This window comes from Mytilus trossulus, chromosome 2 (assembly GCF_036588685.1).
Source record: "Mytilus trossulus isolate FHL-02 chromosome 2, PNRI_Mtr1.1.1.hap1, whole genome shotgun sequence".
Taxonomy (NCBI): domain Eukaryota; kingdom Metazoa; phylum Mollusca; class Bivalvia; order Mytilida; family Mytilidae; genus Mytilus; species Mytilus trossulus.
In genome coordinates, this window is record NC_086374.1 from 75280090 (window position 1) to 75306232 (window position 26143).

Below are 26143 nucleotides of genomic sequence, written 5' to 3' on the forward strand. Positions count from 1 at the left end.
CAGAGAGCGGACATTGATCAGAGAGTGGACATTGATCAGAGAGCGGACATTGATCTGAGTCTAACAAATATGGAACACAGCATAGGTTTCTAACAGAGAATAAAAGTTGTGTAACAAAAAACTTAAATAACACATTAGTAATGGTCAAATATTCAAAATCTAAATATATATTTAGAGATTCATAGATATGGGAAGATGTGGTGTGAGTGCCAATGAGACAACTCTCCATCCAAATAACAATTTATAAAAGTAAACCATTATAGGTCAATGTACAGCCTTCAACAAAGAGCCTTGGCTCCCACCGAACAACAAGCTATAAAGGGCTCAAAATTACTAGTGTAAAACCATTTAAACAGGAAACCCAACGGTCTAATCTATATATCATCGATCAAAAAAAACAAATCTTGCATTCTATAATCCTGCTTAATATGTTTTTTGAACTTACCAGTTTCTAAACAAATTATCTTTAAATACAGATAAATACAGAAAATACAGATAATAATTGTTTGCATGAAAATTGATCGAAGGATCCAGCAAAACTGATTTTTCTTAAGGTAATTTAATGTTAACAATTATAGGTCAAAGTACATCCTTGGCTCACCCAAACAGCAATCTCAGTTTGTTTTTGCATAAAATTTGCTTCCAGGTTCAAGCAATACTGATGTTTCTTAAAGTAAGGAAATTGAAAGGAAACGGGTAATTTTTAGCCAGTGACTGAGAGAAAAAATTTCGTGTAGTCTGTAAATCTAAAATGATAAAAGTGAGGCCACCAAAATTCATCTTTGGCCTGTGTTTTGTGGTAATTATTTGTAATAAACAATGTGTATAAGTTTTCATGATATTTGGTTGAGGCAAACTAAAGTTAGAGAACCAAAACCAATTTTTTTGGACTAATTGACAAATGTACAAACAAACATGGGTCAAACATAATGCCCTCCCTACTACGGCCATGGCTTAAAAAAAAGCACATAATTAAATAGATAAGTTTTAAGTAATGAAACTTCGATAAAACACAATGAAATTCTTCTAATTGTATCCAACTAAACAAAATTCTTAAAGTGTCCCAATGAAATGTTTATGCAATATTTTGGGTTAACAAAAAAAAGTCTTGATTTTAATGTTTAATATTATGTCATGTACATTTGTATGTGGTCAGTTCACAAGGTAAAGTAAAATTTGATTACCTTCATAAATAATAAAATTTAAATCAATTCAAGCAGTCTGGTACAGATTAATGGATGACCTTTGTGTATTGCACAGGTAATATTTCAGCAGGTTAACACTTGGACAACTGTCAGACAAGTCTGACATCTTGTGGCATTAAGACATCTAAATAGTAATATGACTTTACCATGTTTACTTGTACTAGAGTAAACTTACCTTTTCTACAAGAGCAACACAAATTAACTAGCTTTTATAATAATTACTATGGTTTCTTAAACCTTTGGAATGACTGATCTTACCTTGTCTCTATAAGATACACATAAAATGTATCCTGAACTTTCATGGAAGTAACAGTTTTTTTCTCTGGTTCTGATACTGTAATTTCCATCCATTGTAACAAATTTTTCTACAACAAACAATCAAAACTGTCTTAGACAAGTAAACTAAAATAACTATAAAAAGCATTTATATCAGGTATAAATCAAATGTATCAAAAGTACCTGTATCAGTCTGCACCAAAAACTTTTTCAACTACTAGTCCGAAGACCAATATTCTGACATTTTTCTTATTAAGCTAAACAAAATTTTGCAAAATATTACTAGTCCGAATGAAAATTTACTAGTCTGGGGCATCGGACTAGTGGCCAACCGTGCAGACTGCTGTATATATATAGCTCAAATTGACCAATTAAGCTAATGTGTCATTGAAATTGCAAAGTGACAATGATACTTTTGTAAATCTCGTCATCATGCAGGTCATGTTTTGGTTTAGTTTTCAGCAAGGAGCCAGTGATGTAGGGTTTATCCACTTATGTCTTTACATGTATAAATAATATGTGGCCGTAAATTTTTTCACCCAAACAGTATGGTAACTCATTCAGGAAATGCTACTGCAAACAACTGTTGTCTGCTCTTTGGTCGGGTTGTTGACTCTTTGACATTTTCCCCATTTCCATTCTCAATTTCAATCTTGATTTTTTATTTCAGTGAAAATATTCTCAAGTACATTTCTTGTGTTCAGATCATTAGTGCATTGTAGCACTTTTTGGTTAAAAATTTCTCTAGAAACTGACTAAATCCAAAGTTTGATCCCTCAGAAAACCTCCATCTTCTTCATGTTCTAAGGGACTTAACTCATAAATAAACATATGCAACTATCCAGAAAAGTTGTAGGTTTAGATAATATCTTCATTAGTAAAATTGAAAAAATTGAACTTTGTTTGAAGTTTATGCCTTTGATCATGTTGATGCAATCACTTAGCTGCAAATTCTAGTTTAGTTAAAAAAAAATGCTATAATAATGGCTTTACATGTACATAATGAACAGTGAGATTATTTTTCCTGTAAAATTCAAAAAACCGGTACAAAAAATGTATCATGTTGCAGATTATGTAATAAAATTCTAGCTACTGTTCAAGATAAAAAAAATCACTATTCGATTCGGGGAGGGGTGTTGAAATTATTGGGGGTTATCAAAATAATGATACTTAAAGAAGTGATTTTTTTAAAGGAAATTAAGGTATGATACTTAAACAAGTGATTTTTATGTCATTAGAGAGGTTTAGCATCGGAACTTCATGTACTTGTGGCTAGGGAAACCACCCTATTTCCTGCATATTACGTCATTGATTTTGCATGGTGTTGAAACAGTCAGGAGCAACGTGTAAAGTGGCGGCTACACAAAGGTAAGAACTTATAGCTTCTTTTTCTAAAAACACGTTATTCATCTATAAAGTTGAAAATGAACAGGAACATGAGAATGTACCCAAAGTAAAACAAGTATTTTAAGCCTTTAAAATGTTTCTTGGACTTCAGGACAGAATGGCAAATGTGTAACGCATTCAAAGGAAAATGGCATCATATTGATGGTCATTCAGTAATTTAAAAAATACTTTATAATAACCTCTAAAATTATTTGATAGTTACCCTAAAGTTAACATGTTCACTGATGAAGAGTTCTACAGTATAGAATAATATGCATGTGTGCAACTTTCTTAATATGTAGAAAATTTATGTTTTTCGGTATCAAATGAAAGCTGAATTACAGGTGATCATTAATGTAGAACACTTTTTGACTTATAATTTTGGATATTAAAAAAAAACTGCACCAAATTTTACCCAGGTGCTCCAGCTTTATACGACCACAGAGCTCGAACTCTGAAAAGTTTGGGAAAATATGTACACAACATTAAAGCTTGATATACAGCTCTGAATTGGTATTCATTGTGATCAAATTTTGACATAATATGCATTTCTGACACAAAACAAATGTCAAGATCTTACAAATATATGATGCAATATTGTGCAATTAAAGATTTCTTTTTCAAACTTTTAAAATTTGCATTTGAGAAATTTGAAAAAAAATTGAGGCAGGCATTACCTGTAAATGAGGACGAAGTCTGTATTAATTTTTTTTTAAATTTAATCATGTTGATGAAAGAAATGGAAATACTGTAACGTTTCCGATATTGGTTCTGTTGTAAGGGATTTAGTCGTGACGTTATTTAAGTTATGATATCATCAGAGCTCCAGATAAGCTGCGTATTTGCGTGATTACACAATTAAAATAATTAAAAACTAGTGTTGTCAAATTGGACACTTTTTCCTAACCGGTTACTCCGATAATCGTTCGACCGATTAACCGGTTAACCGGTAGTTTAAGTTGGTGTCTGGAAGCCTTATCTATAGTAGCTTACACATAGATAAGATGTGGTATGAGTGTCAACTTGACAACCTTTCATCCAAGTTATAAATTTACGCTTATGAAATTGAAGTTTTTCCTGTGGCATTATAAGGCTTGTCTGTGAGAATTCCTGGCAAAGTTTGACTTTTAATAATGGAAGACACCGTATCAACTATAGCGTTTGTACCAACTTCACATATGTAACAAAAAAAGCATAAAAATAAAAAAATATCCTTATTGATCTCGTAGAATGGAATATGTCTGAAACCGATTATTCTTTCGCTTTCTCTTGTTGTCTTCGAAATTAACGTGAAGGGTTTCAATTTGAAATCATTAATTATTAGAAAGAAGATATGGTATGATTGCAATTGAGACAATTCTCCTCAAGAGACCAAAATGACACAGAAATGAACAACTATAATAGGTCACCGTACTACATGTTTCTTTACTTTGTGTGCTTGTTTCTTTAAGCATCATACTCGTACTATCACGTATCATATATATTTGTTTAAGGGCCAGCTGAAGGACGCCTCCGGGTGCAGGAATTTCTCGCTACATTGAAGACCTGTTGGTGACCTTCTGCTGTTGTTTTTTTATTTGGTCGGGTTGTTGTCTCTTTGACACATTCCCCATTTCCATTCTCAATTTTATCTATTGAGTATATTCACATTGGTATGCTTTTCACAATTTTTGAGTTCACATTTCGTTTAAGTACATGTAAGAGTAAGACTTGCACTACGGAGGTTGCACATTTAGATGTAGGTTGACACAATAATAGATCAAAAAACAAAATAATGAAGTTATTAGTAAAATTTAATCGCATTACTCATTTAAAATTTACATTTAAAAAACATGAATACTAATGTTTATTTAAAATCCTGCCCGAGCTCTAATCAATTTAATGTTTAATGATTAACTTAAGCAATCAATATAGTGGACAATTGATCTGTCAAATTAATTACCACGACAACATCTTTTAAAATAAAACAACTATTTATTGATTTCAATACAAATTTATATCAAAATCTATCAAAATTGAAAAAAAGTCCAGTTAACCGGTTAGCGTTTTTAGTATTCGGTATTCGGTCGTTGGACCGATTAACTGGTTAACTGTTGACAACACTATTAAAAACCCAAAGCAATTGCCCTTTGCAAGGTTCAATAACCCAATTAATTCAAAGGAAAACTCAATTATATGCCAAAACTATGAGTTCTTAACGCTTTTACTCGCTACCGTTTGCGTTGTTTACCCTTATCTAATTACAGTCGTAGTGTAAATCTATTTTAGAATATTTATAATTGGAAATGTCCTATCGTTCTAAAAATAGAGCCCTGCATCAAGTAGCTGAAATGGGTACCTGTTGGAATTTTCTGTTGCTCAACAGGTACACGTGAATATGAAAACATTTCGATCTTCTCGGCGTTTATCCAATTAGCGTGTGTCATGTTGTCATATTTTTTCGAATTGCTCAGGACTTATCATAACAAATAATGATTTAAAACGAAGGTAAATGTCCGCATGTTTTCATCTTCTTTCTTTTTGATTGCTCAGGGAAAGTTATGATAATAACAAAACTCAGCTTGTGTTTTTATGAAGCATCCATCAAACGTACGTGCGTGTTTGCATACCTTAATAATTACATTTGATGTATGTTTCATTATAATACTTTATTTTGATTGGCTAACTGCATATCATTTGTTATTCCGTAAGCAATTGTATCAGTCAATAAAACTTTTCATTCATGATAACACGTGGTCCCACAATAAAGTGCACTGGTGAATAAAATACAAAAAATATAAAATTCGTATTTTCGTGATCATAGCAAAAAAATGTAATTATAAGTATTGAATGCTTCTTTTTATAACTTTATAGGGTTGTAAAAGCATTGACCGTGCGCACATTTTTAGTAAGAAGCGCTTCCGCGCTTCATACAAAATGTACTTCGGTCAACGCTTTTACACCCCAATAAATTTACAAAAAGAAGCATTCATTTCTTAAACGAGAACATTGCTAGAAAGATAAACACGGGGTTACGTCAAAAACGAAATCAGTTGGAAAAAGTGAAAGGTATATCTCAAATGGCTCAATATCTTTAATTGTACGCGGCAATGGTAACGTTTTTTCCTGTAGCTCAGTCCATATCGTAAACTTGGATATGTACATGTATGATAGCTCGTTTCGAAGCTGTGACATTTTCACATATGTGGTTCAATTTTCGGGGTACGAAGTGAGATTACTTTTTCCGTAAATTAGCAAACCCCGAACATCCTTTTGTGATGCGGCTCCTTGTGGTAAAATATCCCCTTTTTAACACAATAAGTTTTTTGAAAATTTAATACTTTGAACACATTCAATAGCTCTATAGTTTTTACACATTTATTCTATGTTCCTCTACTTTCCTAAGTTCAGTCATTTGTTAAAAATAGAAACATGTCCAATATCACTACACAGAGATTTTTTCTTTACACATGACTTTTGAGTTCCTCATTTAAAGGCGCATTAGGGATGTTGTCCCAAATAGGTGAAAGTACTGGCAAAACTTTCTTACAGCACCTAAATTTCACGTAAAAATCTAAACACTTAGCCGGCCCACGCCTACCCAAACTAAACTGTAGGGTGATCATTTGGGATCTAGAAAGGTTATTATTTACTGTCCAGCTAGTGACACCAGCTGCAGTTTATATTAGCTAGTTGTGAGAAAATAAACAAATGGAAGAACGTTTAAAACGGGACATATATAAAATGTACAATTGCTCGTCAGTAAACTAAATAAAACAGCTAGCACATATTTAAGATGGAAAAACATCTGAGGTTGGTATAATGTGATTATAACATGCCTGAATATTCAATATTGTGTTGATGAAAAAAACCAATACATAAAGGAACTTAGTGGTTAAAAACCCAATTTGATATTTGCTTGAGGGGTGAACTGAAATTGACAATGCAATTAAAAATCTTTATCACCCAATTACGTAAAAAAATGTTGGGTAAAAACCCCAATTTGTGAATTCTTATCTGGAGCTCTGATATCATATTCAATGTAAACAAAGAAACGCTGTTATCAGGTAAAGTTTTTTCATATCAAACAATTATTAAAAATGATTGGGTGTTGAATTCCTTCCTATATTTGTTGATATGTTGATAAATATGCATTTTATTCAAAGTCTCATGCAAACAAGACCGACTGGAAACATTGTGCACAGATGCAGACCTGAAAAGGAAGTAGATCTGAAAAAAAAAGTTAATTATTTTGAGTTCATTAGAAAAATGAAAAATTTGGGAAATTTTTCTTAATTTTTTTTTATTGATTTTTCTACCATAATCATGGTCATGATGGTTATTGGGGACTTCGTCCCCATATAATCCTATTTGGGTGTAACCATGGCAACAATCTGCATTTCTTTGATCATGTTGATACAAAATATAGCAAAAAAGGGGGATGAATGTCATGTCACAAAAGTCTCCAAAATTTGGTCCAAAGGAAAATTTCAATCAATTAAAGTCACTGTGATACCTTTCCTGAAACCATAGGTTTATATCTATCGAGTTGTCCCAAAAAAATCATATGCATTTATGCTCATTTTTCCATATAATTGAATTGAAAAGATAGAGCACAAAATCTTTGTTGATAAACACTACAATAATTTATGGACCTACAGGCGGTACGGATAGGGAAATACAAACTGTCAAACAGATGAATGGCCTATAAAACATGCTATAAATAATCTAAACTGTCTTTTGACATGCAATTTCCTCGTCCAGTTGGTTCCACTCTACTATTATTTTTGGAAAAAGAGTTTTTGAATGTCTGTTTTGCAGTCAATTAATTTGTATGATATATATATATGCTATTTCTGGTTTCTTGTCTTGACTTGGCGTTCATTTCTTGTCTTTTGCAGGTAATTAGTCGGATCAATAGCCAGCACTAATCCCTCAACACTTTGTAGAACATAGTCAGCCTTTGATGTTTCATTCGTTCTTTGAGAGGTGGTAGTTTCAGCTTCGAAAGCATATTTGTGACGCACCTGGTGTCTCTGGATTTATAATTGTGCAAGATGAAACATGCTCCTCTTTTCTGTATGCTTTCTATTTTTTCTATTCCCATGGCTATAAGTAAGCAAGTTTTTTACACTCTTGGGGGCAATGGCACATGTTTCTTCTCAGGAACCCTAGCCTTGCTTGTTGTTTTTCCTATGTGGCTGGTCCATTTTAGGTCATCAGATATGTGAAGACCTAGGTAAGGATTTGTTTGTACCTGTTCTATTATGTGGTTGTCTAGTTGGTAGAAGTGTGTTGATTTTTGTTTGAAGCTCATTATACATGTTATATAGAATTTTTTGCGTTAAATTTCATTCCCCAATTTAGTGCCCATACTTTCAGAGCTTTTAGATCTTCTTGGAGAGCTTGATGTTCTTTTGTGTTGTTAATCTCTCGATAGAGTAGGCAGTCGTCTGCAAATAAACGATATTGAGATTTTCACTTTCCGGGAGGTCGTTGATATGGCATAGGAAAAGCAGCTGTCCTAGTACTGTGCCTTGTGGTATGCCAGAGTCTACATGGGCATATTCTGAGTGCTCACCTTCTACGACAACCCGCATTGATCGTTTTTGCAGGAATGCTGCTAACCATTTGTTCAGATTTCCATCTATCTGAAGTTGTTTAATTTAGTCAGTAGTTTGTCATGTGGCACAGTATCAAATGCCTTTTAAAAGTCAAGTATAGGTAAATCAAGTTGACTGCCACTGTCGAAACTCTTTAGTAGGTCTTCTGTTGTTACTAAGAGCTGTGTTGTACAAGAGTAACCTGATCTGAATCTGTGATTTAAGTTTGTCAGTATATTGTGCTTTTCCAGGTGTTTAATAATGTGTTTACAGGTGATGTACGTGTTCCAAAAGCTTACATGATACACTGGTCAGTGAAACTGGTCTGTAATTTTCATCTGCGTGGACGTCCCCCTACTTAAATACTGGAGCTATGTTTGCACTTAACCAATCTTCAGGGAGAGTGCCTGTGTCAATTGATTTTTGAAAGATGGCGATTATACTAGGTGCGAGTTCTTCTACACATTACTTACAATGTACATGTACTCATTTTACTCACAAAAGTTAATTCTAATACTTGAGGAAAATACGAAAGTAACATATTACCAGGAAAAAACCAAAGTTTTAAAGCTGTATCAACTAACAATTGCATATCTGTTTGACAGGCAGTTAAATTGTCTTCCATTTGTGATGACAAGATTTTGTTATAAGTGTGGATGTTTGGGAAAGAATCAACGTGAACAAAGTTATGATGCTTCTGTTGAAAAGTAGGGTAATTATGTAACATTTGATATCACCCAAATTTGTCATGAGTAAATCATTTCCTATTACTTAAATTTAACCCACTGAACAAAAGTTTTAACCTATTTTATTTTATAATTTTTTCAATTTGAAAATCATTGGTATACATGGTATATTAGTACTCTTAGTACCGAAAAAGTTGAAAGGGATTTTAAGGTTTGCACTACATCCATCTGTCGAGCAAATTAGTTTTCTATATTTTTTTATCAGGCTTGAAGGTATTAAATTTGATTTGATATATGTGATGTTTTTTTCAAGAAAAGTTATAGATCATGTTTGAATTTTGTTTGTGTCTGGCGATTTAATGCAGAGTTATTGTCCTAGAAAATAGAAAATGCATTCAAATAATAAACATGACATGAATGTTCTTTATGAGGTGCTGAACAAGTGTTGTTATTTTGAAGCTGATCCATCATTCAAGATGACTGCCAACGGGGGACTTTCTGTAACATAGGAGGAAGTACATCACTAATTCAAATGATTCATGGCCCCAGTGCTTTCTAAGTTATATTCCTCAATTTCAATCAGGCCAGCTCTTTCATTTTAAGTTCAAACACTTTATGTTGTCTTGTACTGAAAAAATCAGCATTCCATTAATGGCATATAAGAAAGAAATGGTTCCTGGATTTTAGTATGTACGTATACCAAAACAGGTACTTCAGATCTGACAAACAGGCAAAATGCACCCTATTTTTATACGACCGCAATGTCGTATATATGCTACCTACAATGTACATGTATTGATGTATAGTCATCAGCCATGATCACTGGTAATAAAGAGATAATCATAACTGCAATTACGATTATCCCAATATGGCGACGGCAGATATAGGTAAAATCTTTACACTCATTTTACTCAAATGTAGCATGTTTATGTCACTAGTTACTCAGCTGCAAGGTTCTTCTATACCATTACATCATATTTGAATCGTAACGGTGCACTGCAATTCTCTAAGCGCTTTGAACATTGCCGTTGAAAAATTCGGGATGATAATCGTAACTATATCATGTCTATGGAATTTTTCTTGTTTGATAATCGTAATTTCTTTTTCAGATAATAGTAACTGAAAAATATTAAATGTGTCATTCAGCATTTCAATGGTATTGTGTGTATTAAAATACAAATGTACAGTTAATTGATGACATTAACGGAAAATAAAGATAAATGAAGAAACTTACAGGTTAATATCTAAAACAAATTTACTTATTTATCTCACGATTTATTGGCATTTTTTCTACAAAAATGTGATTTCTTGCATTGTCCTAGCCACTTTTTAAAAAATATGTGTTTCATCTTTACAAGTAATTTTTTGTGCAGTCAGTACATGAAATTAGATTTAACATTTTTTAAGCAAAGAAACATACTATACATTGCTATATTTAGAGGGACTTATAAGCTTTTGATTCCTGAATGATTCAAAATAACCAAAATGGCATTTCCCTATACGCCCTATTCAACATTCATGCTCAATGTTTGAAAGAGATATACACATACGGGTCTTAAAAAAGAAATGATGTTTTAATTTAATGAATATAATCATTCTCGTTACTATTGCAATATAGAGATTGTGGGGGAGAAAAAAACATGTAAATATGTCCACTACAAAACGGTCACCTACGAAACAAGTATTGGAGATTTTTATTTTTTTGTCAATTCTATTCGTGCAAAACAAATAACAAGGGTTAGTTTCATGTAATTATCAGTATGTTATCAACATAGAATAGGGTTGATGTCAACTTTGAAACTTTTTGTCCACTACGATCGAAATGTTTTGTCCACTACGACACTTATGAAAATGTCCACTACGTAACATAAGTTGTACGTTCATAGGGGGTCTCATTGGGGGGTTCCGATCCCGGATCCCGCTTACTGTTTTGTCGGATTCCCGTATCCCGCTTACACTATGTACCTAAGCAATTCTCATATTTTTTGGCATTTCCCGGGTCCCGCAAGACCTCATTTCCCGTTTTCACAACACAATAATTTGACTTTCACATGTCACGCTTACAAAAAATCGGCAATCCCGGGTCACGCTTAGACCCCAATGAGACCCACTTCATATGTGAAGTACTGTCTAATATTTATTTGTTCAACCATCACATATGCAAGCTGTGTTTGGCAGATTGGAAATTCAACAAACCTACACAAATTGGATGAGGTTCAAAGACATGGCCTTGCCTTATGCCTTAATATGCCTTCAACTTCCAGCCTTGAAGTTCTTCAGATAATTGGTGGAGTCTTACCTTTAGAATTGAGAAGAGAAGTCCCAATTAAGAAAAAGCTAGAAAACTGGAAAACAGAATCTTACCAGAAACTTACATCTCTCCAATTGGAAAAATGATACTACAGGCAGATGATATGAAGAAGGAAACATCAATTGAAGTAAATAATATTGAACAGCAATAGTAAGTAAGTAAGTAAGTAAGTAATTTTTATTGGTTTAAAATCCAAAATTACAGGATTGATACCAAGACAATACAAATTTGTTATACACAAACATACAAACATATATATATATCATACCAAATATGAATGTCGTGGCATGTGTGCAATTAGAAGGGCACCGGAGTACTGGACCACATTGGGAAGTTCCAAAACAAGAACCAGTGAACAAGTCATTGAAGGACAAAGACTTATAAAACAACAATTAGAAGAACTTCCTCCAAATACAACAGTGGCATTCACAGATGGCTCATGCATGGGAAATCCTGGGCCTTGTGGTGCAGGAGCCATTATATACAATAATGAAGAGGAGGAAACAATACAGTACCCTGTATCAAACAGAGGATCAATACTACTAGCAGAGCTAGTAGCCATAAACTTGTGCTGGAAAAAATAGACAATTATAATTTTTCGCAATGTTAAACAACTTAACATATACTCTGACAGCCAATCCGCCATAGGCATTATAACCTTAAATTGTAAATCAGAAAACTATCACAAAACCATACAAGAAATCAAAAACAGGAAAATAAAATTGGAGCAAAAGGGTTTTAGTATCAACATCATTTGGACACCGGGGCACTCTGATATAGAGGGAAATGAACAGGCTGACCGTCTGGCAAAAGCAGCGGCAAAAGAGGCAGATAATAGGGAGGAAATGTCTTCAATCACGACAAAACAAGACATCAAACAAGCGGCGAGAACATCAGTCATTAAAAAATGGAAGACACAATGGGAATCTAGTGAGGTTGGGAGAAGATTTTTTAATCATCACCCAGATGCATCAAAAAGAATCAAACTCGACTTCCCATCAAAAAAACACTTCAATATACTAAACAGTCTTAGATCAGGATACTCCAAACTAAAGGGGTATCAACATTTCATTAACAGACATGTAGAAGACAACAAATGTACTTGCGGAGAAATAGAATCTGTAGAACATTTTTTATTATCTTGTGACAATTACAGTTTGGATAAAGAAAAACTCCGCCAGTCAATATATATTTCAAAACAGGAACACTTAATCTAGATCTAGAAGAATTACTTAACACCGAAGCCAGTGCAGACATACAATATGCAGTTTCCGAGTTTATAGACGATACTCAAAGATTTGATCATTTGTTTTTATAAATCAATATCAACAGCGCCTACCTAAATTAAAGTGAAAGTACAAAGAGAAAATACAAACGTGATTAATGTATTCAAACGCGCAAGTGCCCAAAGTACATATGAGAAAATCAGTGTCAAGATGACGCATACTAAAGACTTATTGATAAAAAATGAGGGGGGATAGGAGGGGTCCTGATCCCGAAATCCCGGAATTCCCGCGAAATCCCGAAATTCCCATTGTGTCTTCCATTCCCGGGCTTAAAAACATGAAATCCCGAGGTCCCGAATTTAAATAAGTAAATCCCGACGTGCCGAAATTCGAAAACAAGAATTCCCGGATCCCGAAAAGGTCAATCCCGAAATCCCGAGCTTAAAAACACCCAATCCCGGACTCCCGATAAAGGTCCTATCCCCCCTCAAAAATGGTTCTTACATTCAGAAAAAAATGAGATCATTCTACAATAGTTTATAAAGTAAAACAAATTGGAATGTCTATAGAAGAAAAAAATTATAATAGCCTTTCAAGACGTCATAATTATTTGGACTGTCTATAATTTTTAGAGTCAAAGCAACCAACACGTTTATACGTTTTTTTGCCTAGATAACTTAAATCTTTGAGTGCAATGCATTAAGCAATAAATCCCTTTTACCTTTCCAGCTTTCTTTGCAAGCTCTAAAGGCTCTTCGTCGGCAGAATATGACAATATTTCTGGTGTTGATGCGGAGGACCTGTCACTCTCCTCCATCTTGAATTTATCGAACGGAACTTGGATTTATGGATCAGGGTACGGCAGCGGTGCACTTCCTCAGAACCATTACTTGTGTAGAACCGGAGTACCTTCTCAGAACCAATATCAGGCTTGCGCAGCTGTGTATTTGTTTGACATCTTACTCCCGTAAATTAAAGATAGATAACGACGACCCTGAAAGAAAACATCAAGTTGTTTCAACTTTGCCTCATCATGATTAGAGTCGGTGTAATAAAAATGTGTATGTGGTGATTACTTTATCAGGTCATGTGTATAGGCTATATAACTATTTATGAATTATACATGATCATTTGGGTGAAATAAGTTGCCAACAAACTATTTTAATATTACAAATATATATCTAATTAATTTAATAAGAAAAACGGAGACATGATAATAAAAATCAGAGATACATACCTCCAACATTTAATAGGTCAATATCGATTTAATATAGCTAATATATCTTATTTTAAATCCGATAATATATACGATGATGCGTTTTGATTTTATTATAGATTTTGTTGAGAAGTATATTTTTTTATTATTCAAATGTCAACGGATACCACAGTTATTAAAGTGACTTTAATAGAGTTTTACCCAAATCACATTAAAATTGTGCATTATTCAATCAATGAAAATTATTTGAACAACATTTTGTGTAGTGGAGCTTACTTAGAATTCATTAAAACATTAGACGCTTTAATAAAAGACACGATATAACGTACATCTTGCTTGATTATTTACTGGGGAAAACTGTCTGTTCAGTGATCTCTGAGGAAGTACTGCCCTTTACTTTACTTAGAAAAAATAAATTTTGACTAATGGTTGGTTCTGAGGTGGTATCTACATTCAGTAAAGTAAAGTAAATTAACAGTAAAAAAAATATGCAGTCACACCTGGTCAGAATTTGATTTTCTAAGTGAACATAATGCCAGTCTGTACCTCATAAGAACCAACCGTCATTTATAGTAAAAAAAAGTATTGCTATATTAACTATAACTAAAGGATGGTTCCGCAAAGTTACCGACATTCAGTTTACTTTTTGTGCAGGTTTGGCTGTAAATAAAGGACTGGGGATTCTGAGGAGGTACCAAGATACATTTTTCTTAGAAAATTAAATTCTAACCAGGAACGGATTTTGTTTTACTATAAATGACGGTTGGTTCTTATGAGGTACAGACAATTGAAATATTGCCGTGTGTTTGCTGTAAACAAAGGATTGTTATGAGGTTGTACCAACATACAGTTTACTGAGAGAGAAAAATGTTAGTACAAGGTACGTTTTTTTTCTTTATAAATAACGGTTGGTTCTGAGGAGGTACCGATAACGGACATTCAGTTTACAAAGAAAGTTTAACTCTGACCAGGCACTGCTGCTTTTTACTAAAAATAAAGATTGTGCAGAGGAGGAACCGACATAAAGTTTACTGAGAAAATTTTGTTTGGACAAGGTATAGTTGATTTTATTATAAGTAACGGTTGGTTTTGAGGAGGTACCGATATTCAGTTTACTAACAAAGTTAAACTCTGACCAGGTGTAGCTGTTTTAACTGTAAATAAAAGTTAGTTCTGAAGGGTTACTGGTATTCAGTTCACTTAAAAAATATTTTGGTTAGGAATGTTGGTTACCATATAATTACATTAGATGTTTGTTTCATTATAATACGTTATTCTGATTGGCTAACTAGCAATCTTATTTTTCATTCATGATGACACGACGTCCCACAATAAAGTACATATGTAAATGAAATTAAAACTTGATAAGAGCGTGTTTTTCATGATTTTACCGGATAGCTCGAACGGACGCCTAACGGATAATCTTTTTTAATCCGCTCCATATATACCTATAACCGGTGCTCTGCTTTTGCGCCAATTGGCATTTCATTTGCGCCACAAACGATATTTCATTTGCGCCAAAAACTAAATTTTTCATTTGCGCCAATATTACAGGTAAATACAGGTAAATACATGTAGATACAGGTAATAATAGTATAAAACATTGAATTTTTCAAAAAGTCTTTTAATAATAAAGAAAGTTTTAAACATATTCCTCAACAATCAGTTATCATTAAATCATACAAGTTATGCTAAAACCTCGATTAAATCATACAAGTTCTGCTAAAAATTGTTTTGCTGTCCGTATCAGTCGTAATCCTGGCTTTACAGGTTTTTTTTGGACACCTGATGGATTTGTCTCCATTTTTTAAAACTTTGATAACCTATATTATACGTGGTCATCAAATATCACAGAATTATTTCCTCTGTTTGTCTCAGATTTGACTATGTCCATCTTGACACCTCACACTGGACTGGTCGTGTGAACACTATATTTTTATATATAAACAACTCGTCTTAACATCAACCCAACAACAGTCTTGAACTGAATTTTAATGTGCGTATTGTTATGCGTTTACTTTTCTACATTGGTTAGAGGTATAGGGGAGGGTTGAGATCTCACAAACATGTTTAACCCCGCCGCATTTTTGCGCCTGTCCCAAGTCAGGAGCCTCTGACCTTTGTTAGTCTTGTATTATTTTAATTTTAGTTTCTTGTGTACAATTTGGAAATTAGTATGGCGTTCATTATCTCTGAACTAGTATATATTTGTTTATGGGCCAGCTGAAGGACGCCTCCTGCTGCGGGAATTTCTCGCTACATTGAAGACCTGTTGGTGACCTTCTGCTGTTGTTTTTTTTATTTGGTCGGGTTGTTGTCTCTTTGACACATTCCCCATTTCCATTCTCAATTTTATATATAAATAAAAGATGTGGTATGATTACCAATGAGACAACAACTATCTACAAAAGACCAAAATGACACAAAAATTAACAACAAGGTATAGTTGTTTTTACTGTAAATAACGATTGGTTCTGAGAAGGTACAGACATAAAATTTTCTTAGAAAATTTAATTCTGACGAGGTAAAGTTGTTTTTACTGTAAATAACGGCTGGTTCTGAACAGGTACAGACACTAAGTTTAATTCAGACGAGGTATAGCTGTTTTTACTGTAAATAACGATTGGCTCTGAGAAGGTACAGACATAAAGTTTTCTTCCAAAATTTAATACTGACAAGGTATAGTTGTTTTACTTTAAATAACGGTTGGTTCTGAGAAGGTACAGACATAAAGTTTTCTTCCAAAATTTAATTCTGACAAGGTATAGTTGTTTTTACTGTTAATAACGGTTGGTTCTGAGGAGGTACAGACACAAAGTTTTCTTAGAATATTTAATTCTGACTAGGTATAGGTGTTTCTACTGTAAATAACGATTGGTTCTGAGAAGGTACAGACATAAAATTTTCTTAGAAAATTTAATTCTGACGAGGTAAAGTTGTTTTTACTGTAAATAACGGCTGGTTCTGAACAGGTACAGACACTAAGTTTAATTCTGACGAGGTATAGCTGTTTTTACTGTAAATAACGATTGGCTCTGAGAAGGTACAGACATAAAGTTTTCTTCCAAAATTTAATACTGACAAGGTATAGTTGTTTTACTATAAATAACGGTTGGTTCTGAGAAGGTACAGACATAAAGTTTTCTTCCAAAATTTAATTCTGACAAGGTATAGTTGTTTTTACTGTTAATAACGGTTGGTTCTGAGGAGGTACAGACACAAAGTTTTCTTAGAATATTTAATTCTGACTAGGTATAGATGTTTCTACTGTAAATAACGATTGGTTCTGAGAAGGTACAGACATAAAATTTTCTTAGAAAATTTAATTCTGACGAGGTAAAGTTGTTTTTTACTGTAAATAACGGCTGGTTCTGAACAGGTACAGACACTAAGTTTAATTCTGACGAGGTATAGCTGTTTTTACTGTAAATATCGATTGGTTCTGAGAAGGTACAGACATAAAGTTTTCTTCCAAAATTTAATACTGACAAGGTATAGTAGTTTTACTATAAATAACGGTTGGTTCTGGGGAGGTTCTGACACTTAGTTTAATTCTGACAAGGTATAGTTGTTTTTACTGTTAATAACGGTTGGTTCTGAGGAGGTACAGACACAAAGTTTTCTTAGAATATTTAATTCTGACTAGGTATAGGTGTTTCTACTGTAAATAACAATTGGTTCTGAGAAGGTACAGACATAAAATTTTCTTAGAAAATTTAATTCTGACGAGGTAAAGTTGTTTTTACTGTAAATAACGGCTGGTTCTGAACAGGTACAGACACTAAGTTTAATTCTGACGAGGTATAGCTGTTTTTACTGTAAATAACGATTGGCTCTGAGAAGGTACAGACATAAAGTTTTCTTCCAAAATTTAATACTGACAAGGTATAGTTGTTTTACTATAAATAACGGTTGGTTCTGAGAAGGTACAGACATAAAGTTTTCTTCCAAAATTTAATTCTGACAAGGTATAGTTGTTTTTACTGTTAATAACGGTTGGTTCTGAGGAGGTACAGACACAAAGTTTTCTTAGAATATTTAATTCTGACTAGGTATAGATGTTTCTACTGTAAATAACGATTGGTTCTCTGAAGGTACAGACATAAAATTTTCTTAGAAAATTTAATTCTGACGAGGTAAAGTTGTTTTTTACTGTAAATAACGGCTGGTTCTGAACAGGTACAGACACTAAGTTTAATTCTGACGAGGTATAGCTGTTTTTACTGTAAATATCGATTGGTTCTGAGAAGGTACAGACATAAAGTTTTCTTCCAAAATTTAATACTGACAAGGTATAGTAGTTTTACTATAAATAACGGTTGGTTCTGGGGAGGTTCCGACACTTAGTTTAATTCTGACAAGGTATAGTTGTTTTTACTGTTAATAACGGTTGGTTCTGAGGAGGTACAGACACAAAGTTTTCTTAGAATATTTAATTCTGACTAGGTATAGGTGTTTCTACTGTAAAAAATTGTAAGATCATCCCTATGAACACAAGCTGTCCCTATATTAAATTTAGTTTCCTTTTTCCAAAAGCAATACATCTTATAGATATCAAGTACAATAAATATTACATTAAATATAGTAAGAAACAAATAGTGCAATAAGATAATTTATTAGTATGTAAACAATTAAAAACAAATGTAGAAGCATGATATTAATTAGTTTTATTCAACAAACTTATATTTAATTAAAGTATGATCTACACATTCAACGATTACGATTTTTTTCGACAAAACATACATACTTTCAAAAATAAGTTCTTTTATATTATATACAGATCAAAATTGTATTTATAAGCTTAAATACTGATGGATTTCTCCAATAATAATGTTTGATATACTTCATACCAATATCTTTGTATCCAATACATTCAAACTTGAATAAAATGATATTCATCTTCAACAGCAGTGGCGGATCTAGAAATTTTCATAAGTGGGGGACCACTGACCTAAGAGGGGGCCTGCTCCAGTCACGCTTCAGTGATTCTCTATATAAGCTACCAAATTTTTTCCCCTGCCCCACCCCCAACCTAATTCGACTCTGAACAGAATCACAGTTGCACACATTACATATTCTATCATTTGTATTTATATTTAAAAACCTTCCAGTTTCAATGTTCAAATTATGTGCATGTATACGATACTTGCTTATTAATGATTTATATCGGAAATTAACAGGTCTACTAAGATAAAACTGCAAACCATGACTGTCATATAGAGTGGGGTGCTCTTTTTCGCCACATCTTTCCATGTTTTCTACAGTTTATGGGCAGGTCTAATTTTTTTTGAAGTATACTGATATTTCTAAATGAAGATAACTTCAAATGCAAAATACTCTTAAGCTTGAACACGGGTTTGTTTGAAAAAAAATCATCTGAAAAGTTAGATTAAAGTGTGTATGAAATTTCCGGATGTTTTGTCAGTGGGGGACACATATTCGCCGTTTTTACACATCTATTTAAAACCAAATAACCGCAGCTTTTAACAATTTTTATCAAATCAATTGCATTATAGATGAATAGCAGACATTTCAAAGGTGTAAAAAAAATCAAAATTAGGGCATTCAATAAAATATTTACTTAGAAATACTTCTTTGAAATCGTGTTTTTTATTCCGGAAATTGTCCGAAAATCGTTGTCCGTTTTTCGGGCAGTTCGGTAGGAGCCGCAATTTTGTCTCAGTTTAAAAAAATATCATATTTGTTATAAAAATATAATTTACCAGTACATTTCTTCCATGTTAGCCATCCATTTAAGTTTTTACACCTTAAAATCCTAAAACGGCGAAAATGAGCACCCCACTCTACGTATTTGTAAGACATTCAGAAGACTCCTAAAAAAATGACACTTCTTCAGATATAAACCTATCAGTAACACGCTGTTTGAAATCAGCTTTAAAAACATCTACATTTAAAACATTTTGTGTCAACCAGACATGTTTTAAGCCATAATTACATAATAAATCTCGTATTTTACATGACCAATTCAATTTATTTTAACTTTTTACACTGCTAACCTTCAGAACTTCTGCATAACAATTTTTCAGAATACAATTGTCAGTTTTTAACATTTACAACAATATTTCGTAATTTTACAGTATGCATGTACATACGAAGGGACTCTACCTAGTATAAAATACATCAATGTAATTTGCAATACTCTTCTTAAATTTCAAAATCTTCTTTAATAAATATAAGTGAAGAGTTTCAATGTCAAATGCTTTATGATATCCCAAAACTTCGCTACCATAATTCATTATGCTTGACACATATACATGTATCAAATAAAGACAGAAGTGTTTCTATATTAAAACAGTCTTCTTGAATTTTATAGAATAAACAAAAAAACAGCTTTTTACCTTGATTTGACAACATCTTCTGAGTATTCGTAAAAATACCATGATTATAATTTAACAGCATACCTAGATATATATATTCATCACATAACTCAATATTCTCTCCATTAATGAACCATTTTCATCTGGTTTGATAACACCTCTGTTTATAAATACAACAATCTTATAGTTTTTAGCATATTTATATGTAAATTATACCCTTCACAACATATTTGTACAACTTCTATCATTTTTTGAAAGGACCTTTATAAATAACCAAATATACACACCGCTTTCCCCGGCATTGAACATTATGTATGTGAATGGTAACATAATAAATAAACAGCTGCGCCATGAGCTCATGACACGCCCGACGTCTTATGTGTGTAAGTTATATGCAATAATCATAAAAAGTTTCTGAGAAAGTTTTAAGCAATAACCATATATAGTTTTTTGAGACATGGCGGGAACCCCCCCCCCCCCCCCCCCCCCACCTTGTTTTTTTTTTTACAAAAAACTAAATATCACTAAAATCAAATTTTGAATCAAAACCAACAAGTGAAACTGCGAGCTACTGCTCACTGATGATACCCCCGCCGCAAGTGGATAATATTAATAGTGAATAAATATGCAAGTGTTCGGTAAACAGGAAGTTGTCGAGTGATCAATCTGAAAACGCATCACACGGTATAGCTGACTTATATAAATCCTGAAACCAAATTTCAGAAATCCTTGTATTGTAGTTCTTGAGAAAAATGTGACGAAAATTTTCAACTCAACCTCAGAACCAACCGTTACTTTACAGTAAAAACAACTATACCTTGTCAGAATTAAACTAAGTGTCGGTACCTCCCCAGAACCAACCGTTATTTATAGTAAAACTACTATACCTTGTCAGTATTAAATTTTGGAAGAAAATTTTATGTCTGTACCTTCTCAGAACCAATCGTTATTTACAGTAGAAACATCTATACCTAGTCAGAATTAAATATTCTAAGAAAACTTTGTGTCTGTACCTCCTCAGAACCAACCGTTATTAACAGTAAAAACAGCTATACCTCGTCAGAATTAAACTTAGTGTCTGTACCTGTTCAGAACCAGCCGTTATTTACAGTAAAAACAACTTTACCTCGTCAGAATTAAATTTTCTAAGAAAATTTTATGTCTGTACCTTCTCAGAACCAATCGTTATTAACAGTAAAAACAACTATACCTTGTCAGAAATAAACTAAGTGTCGGTACCTCCCCAGAACCAACCGTTATTTATAGTAAAACTACTATACCTTGTCAGTATTAAATTTTGGAAGAAAACTTTATGTCTGTACCTTCTCAGAACCAATCGTTATTTACAGTAAAAACAGCTATACCTCGTCAGAATTAAACTTAGTGTCTGTACCTGTTCAGAACCAGCCGTTATTTACAGTAAAAACAACTTTACCTCGTCAGAATTAAATTTTCTAAGAAAATTTTATGTCTGTACCTTCTCAGAACCAATCGTTATTTACAGTAGAAACATCTATACCTAGTCAGAATTAAATATTCTAAGAAAACTTTGTGTCTGTACCTCCTCAGAACCAACCGTTATTAACAGTAAAAACAGCTGTACCTTGCCAGAATTAAACTAAGTGTCGGTACCTCCCCAGAACCAACCGTTATTTATAGTAAAACTACTATACCTTGTCAGTATTAAATTTTGGAAGAAAACTTTATGTCTGTACCTTCTCAGAACCAATCGTTATTTACAGTAAAAACAACTTTACCTCGTCAGAATTAAATTTTCTAAGAAAATTTTATGTCTGTACCTTCTCAGAACCAATCGTTATTTACAGTAGAAACATCTATACCTAGTCAGAATTAAATATTCTAAGAAAACTTTGTGTCTGTACCTCCTCAGAACCAACCGTTATTAACAGTAAAAACAACTATACCTTGTCAGAATTAAACTAAGTGTCGGAACCTCCCCAGAACCAACCGTTATTTATAGTAAAACTACTATACCTTGTCAGTATTAAATTTTGGAAGAAAACTTTATGTCTGTACCTTCTCAGAACCAATCGATATTTACAGTAAAAACAGCTATACCTCGTCAGAATTAAACTTAGTGTCTGTACCTGTTCAGAACCAGCCGTTATTTACAGTAAAAACAACTTTACCTCGTCAGAATTAAATTTTCTAAGAAAATTTTATGTCTGTACCTTCTCAGAACCAATCGTTATTTACAGTAAAAACAACTATACCTTGTCAGAATTAAACTAAGTGTCGGTACCTCCCCAGAACCAACCGTTATTTATAGTAAAACTACTATACCTTGTCAGTATTAAATTTTGGAAGAAAACTTTATGTCTGTACCTTCTCAGAACCAATCGTTATTTACAGTAAAAACAGCTATACCTCGTCAGAATTAAACTTAGTGTCTGTACCTGTTCAGAACCAGCCGTTATTTACAGTAAAAACAACTTTACCTCGTCAGAATTAAATTTTCTAAGAAAATTTTATGTCTGTACCTTCTCAGAACCAATCGTTATTTACAGTAGAAACACCTATACCTAGTCAGAATTAAATATTCTAAGAAAACTTTGTGTCTGTACCTCCTCAGAACCAACCGTTATTAACAGTAAAAACAACTATACCTTGTCAGAATTAAACTAAGTGTCGGAACCTCCCCAGAACCAACCGTTATTTATAGTAAAACTACTATACCTTGTCAGTATTAAATTTTGGAAGAAAACTTTATGTCTGTACCTTCTCAGAACCAATCGATATTTACAGTAAAAACAGCTATACCTCGTCAGAATTAAACTTAGTGTCTGTACCTGTTCAGAACCAGCCGTTATTGACAGTAAAAACAACTATACCTTGTCAGAACTAAATTTTCTAAGAAATATGAGTGTCAGTACCTTCTCAGAACCAACCGTTATTTACAGTTAAACAACTATACCTTGTCAGAATTAAACTAAGTGTCGATCAGTACCTCCTCAGAACCAACCGTTATTTATAGTAAAACAACTTTACCTCATCAGAATTAAACTAAATGTATGTACCTCCTCAGAACCAACCGTTACTTTACAGTAAAAACAACTATACCTTGTCAGAATTAAACTAAGTGTCGGTATCTCCCCAGAACCAACCGTTATTTATAGTAAAACTACTATACCTTGTCAGTATTAAATTTTGGAAGAAAACTTTATGTCTGTACCTTCTCAGAACCAATCGTTATTTACAGTAAAAACAGCTATACCTCGTCAGAATTAAACTTAGTGTTTGTACCTGTTCAGAACCAGCCGTTATTTACAGTAAAAACAACTTTACCTCGTCAGAATTAAATTTTCTAAGAAAATTTTATGTCTGTACCTTCTCAGAACCAATCGTTATTTACAGTAGAAACATCTATACCTAGTCAGAATTAAATATTCTAAGAAAACTTTGTGTCTGTACCTCCTCAGAACCAACCGTTATTAACAGTAAAAACAACTATACCTTGTCAGAATTAAACTAAGTGTCGGAACCTCCCCAGAACCAACCGTTATTTATAGTAAAACTACTATACCTTGTCAGTATTAGATTTTGGAAGAAAACTTTATGTCTGTACCTTCTCAGAACCAATTGTTATTTACAGTAAAAACAACTTTACCTCGTCAGAATTAAATTTTCTAAGAAAATTTTATGTCTGTACCTTCTCAGAACCAATCGTTATTTACGGTAGAAACATCTATACCTCGTCAGAATTAAATATTATAAGAAAACTTTGTGTCTGTACCTCCTCAGAACTAACCGTTATTAACAGTAAAAACAATTATACCTTGTCAGAACTAAATTTTTGTAAGAAATATGAGTGCCGGTACCTTCTCAGAACCACCTTTTTTTAAAATAAAAACAACTATACCTCGTCAAAATTAAATTTTCTAAGAAAACTTTATGACTGTACCTCCTCAGAACCAATCATTATTTACAGTAAAAACATCTATACCTTGTAAGAACTAAATTTTCTAAGAAAACTTTGAGTCTGTACCCAGATAGCAAACATGTGTTGAGCCAATGTTGGCATTCTGTTGGCAACATTGTTTGGCCAACGTTGGAAAACTATGTTTGGCCAACGTCATTTTGCTCATCGGCCCTTCGTTGGCCCAACATGATGGGTCTTTGTTGGGCCAACATCAGTATGCCAACAAAGTTAACTGTTTACCAACAGTCTACCAACGTAAACTAGTTTAGAAATTATGTTGGGCCATTGAAGATCGTACAACAGTTAGCCAACGTCTACTTTCAATGTTTATTTCTGCTTTCCATATTATTTTATGATAGTAATCAGTATATATGAGTCTATACTGTAATGAACATAGATATAATACAATCATCTGTCATTTGGAGAGTGGGGAAATGCCACTTTTTTTTTTTTTTTTTTTTTTTTTTATCTTTATTCATTAAATGCCACACGTGTCAAATGATCAGACTAAATTATTGATTATTGTATGTACTGTAGACTATATTTAATTAAAATTTTATTTATTCTTTTGGGCTCGTTTTTAAATAAAAAAAAATTGCGCAAAAAAATATTCAAACATTAAATGACTACACAATTTTGAAAATATTAGATAAAGAAAATGAAGAGCACATCTTTTTGTTTGCACTTTGGAATAATATTTAAAAAAAATTAAAATCTATGCATAAAACGGGGAGATAAGTACTTAATACGTTGGCATGTTAATTTTTTTGTTGGCTTCTGTTTCAATATTGTCATGAAATATAACCTAAGAATTCTAAAGTTTATTAAAAATTGGTTCTGTGGGTTCAGTCAGAAGATCTTACACTGAACCAATGGACGACATAAGTCGAATATCTTTGGTAACTACTTATATAACAGTTGGTAACAAAATGTTGGGCCAACATTTGGCCAACCATACAAAAATGACAGTTGGTGCCAAGTTGTTGGGCCAACGAGGGGCCAACAGTGTCAAAATAACTGTTGGCTGAGTTTTGTTGGGCCAACGTTGGTCTCTTGTTGTCCTGCCAACACCAACTGTGCCAACTAATCACCAATGTTGGCCCAACAAAGTATTGTTATCTGGGAACCTCCTCAAAACCAACCGTTATTAACAGTAAAAACAACTTTACCTTGTCAGAACTAAATTTTCTAAGTAAAATAAGTGTCGGAACCTCCTCAGAACAAACTATTATTTACAGTAAAAACATCTATATCTTGTCAGAACTAAATTTTCTAAGAAAACTGTGTGTCTGTACCTCCTCAGAACCAACCGTTATTTACAGTAAAAACGATTATACCTCGTCGAATTAAATGTTGTAAGAAAACTTTGATAAAATGTCTGTGCCTCCTTAGAATAACCTTCTTTAACGATAAAAACAAACTATACCTTGTCAGAAATAAATTTTCTAAGAAATATAAGTGTTGGTACCTCCTCAGAACCAACCGTTATTTACAGTTAAAACAACTATAATACCTTGTCAAAACTGAATTTTCTAATAATTTTTATATCTGTACTTCCTCGGAACCAACCTTTATTTACAGTAAAGACAACCATGTCTTGTCAGAACTAAATTTTCTAGGTAAATTAAGTGTCGGTACCTCCTCAGAACCAACCATTATTCACAGTGAAAACAACTATACCTCGTCAGAATTAAATTTTCTAAGAAAACTTGATCTGTGCCTCCTATGAACCAACCGTTATTTACAGTTAAAACAACTATACCTCGTCAGAATTAAATGTTCTAAGAAATCTTTATGTCTGTGCCTCCTCAGAACAACCTTCATTACTCTAAAAACAACTATACCTTGTCAGAACTAACTTTTCTAAGAAATATGATTGTCGTTACCTCCTCAGAACCAATTGTTATTTACAGTAAAAACAACTATACCTCGTCAGAATTAAATTTTCTAAGAAAACTTTGTGTCGGTACCTCATCA

At 33.0% G+C, this 26143-nt stretch overlaps 1 protein-coding gene across 1 annotated transcript in view; it reads right to left on the bottom strand.

The window, feature by feature from the left end:
* LOC134708024 (sorting nexin-4-like) overlaps window positions 1-13518 on the bottom strand; it is a 71190-nt gene extending 57672 nt beyond the window's left edge. The window contains exons 1-2 of the mRNA XM_063568263.1: window positions 13394-13518; window positions 1464-1570 (exon numbers count right to left, since the gene is read on the bottom strand). Coding sequence (XP_063424333.1) covers window positions 1464-1570; window positions 13394-13489 — 203 coding nt within the window. The 5' untranslated portion in view covers window positions 13490-13518. The remainder of the gene's footprint in view (window positions 1-1463; window positions 1571-13393) is intronic.
* Between the last annotated feature and the right edge of the window lie 12625 nt (window positions 13519-26143).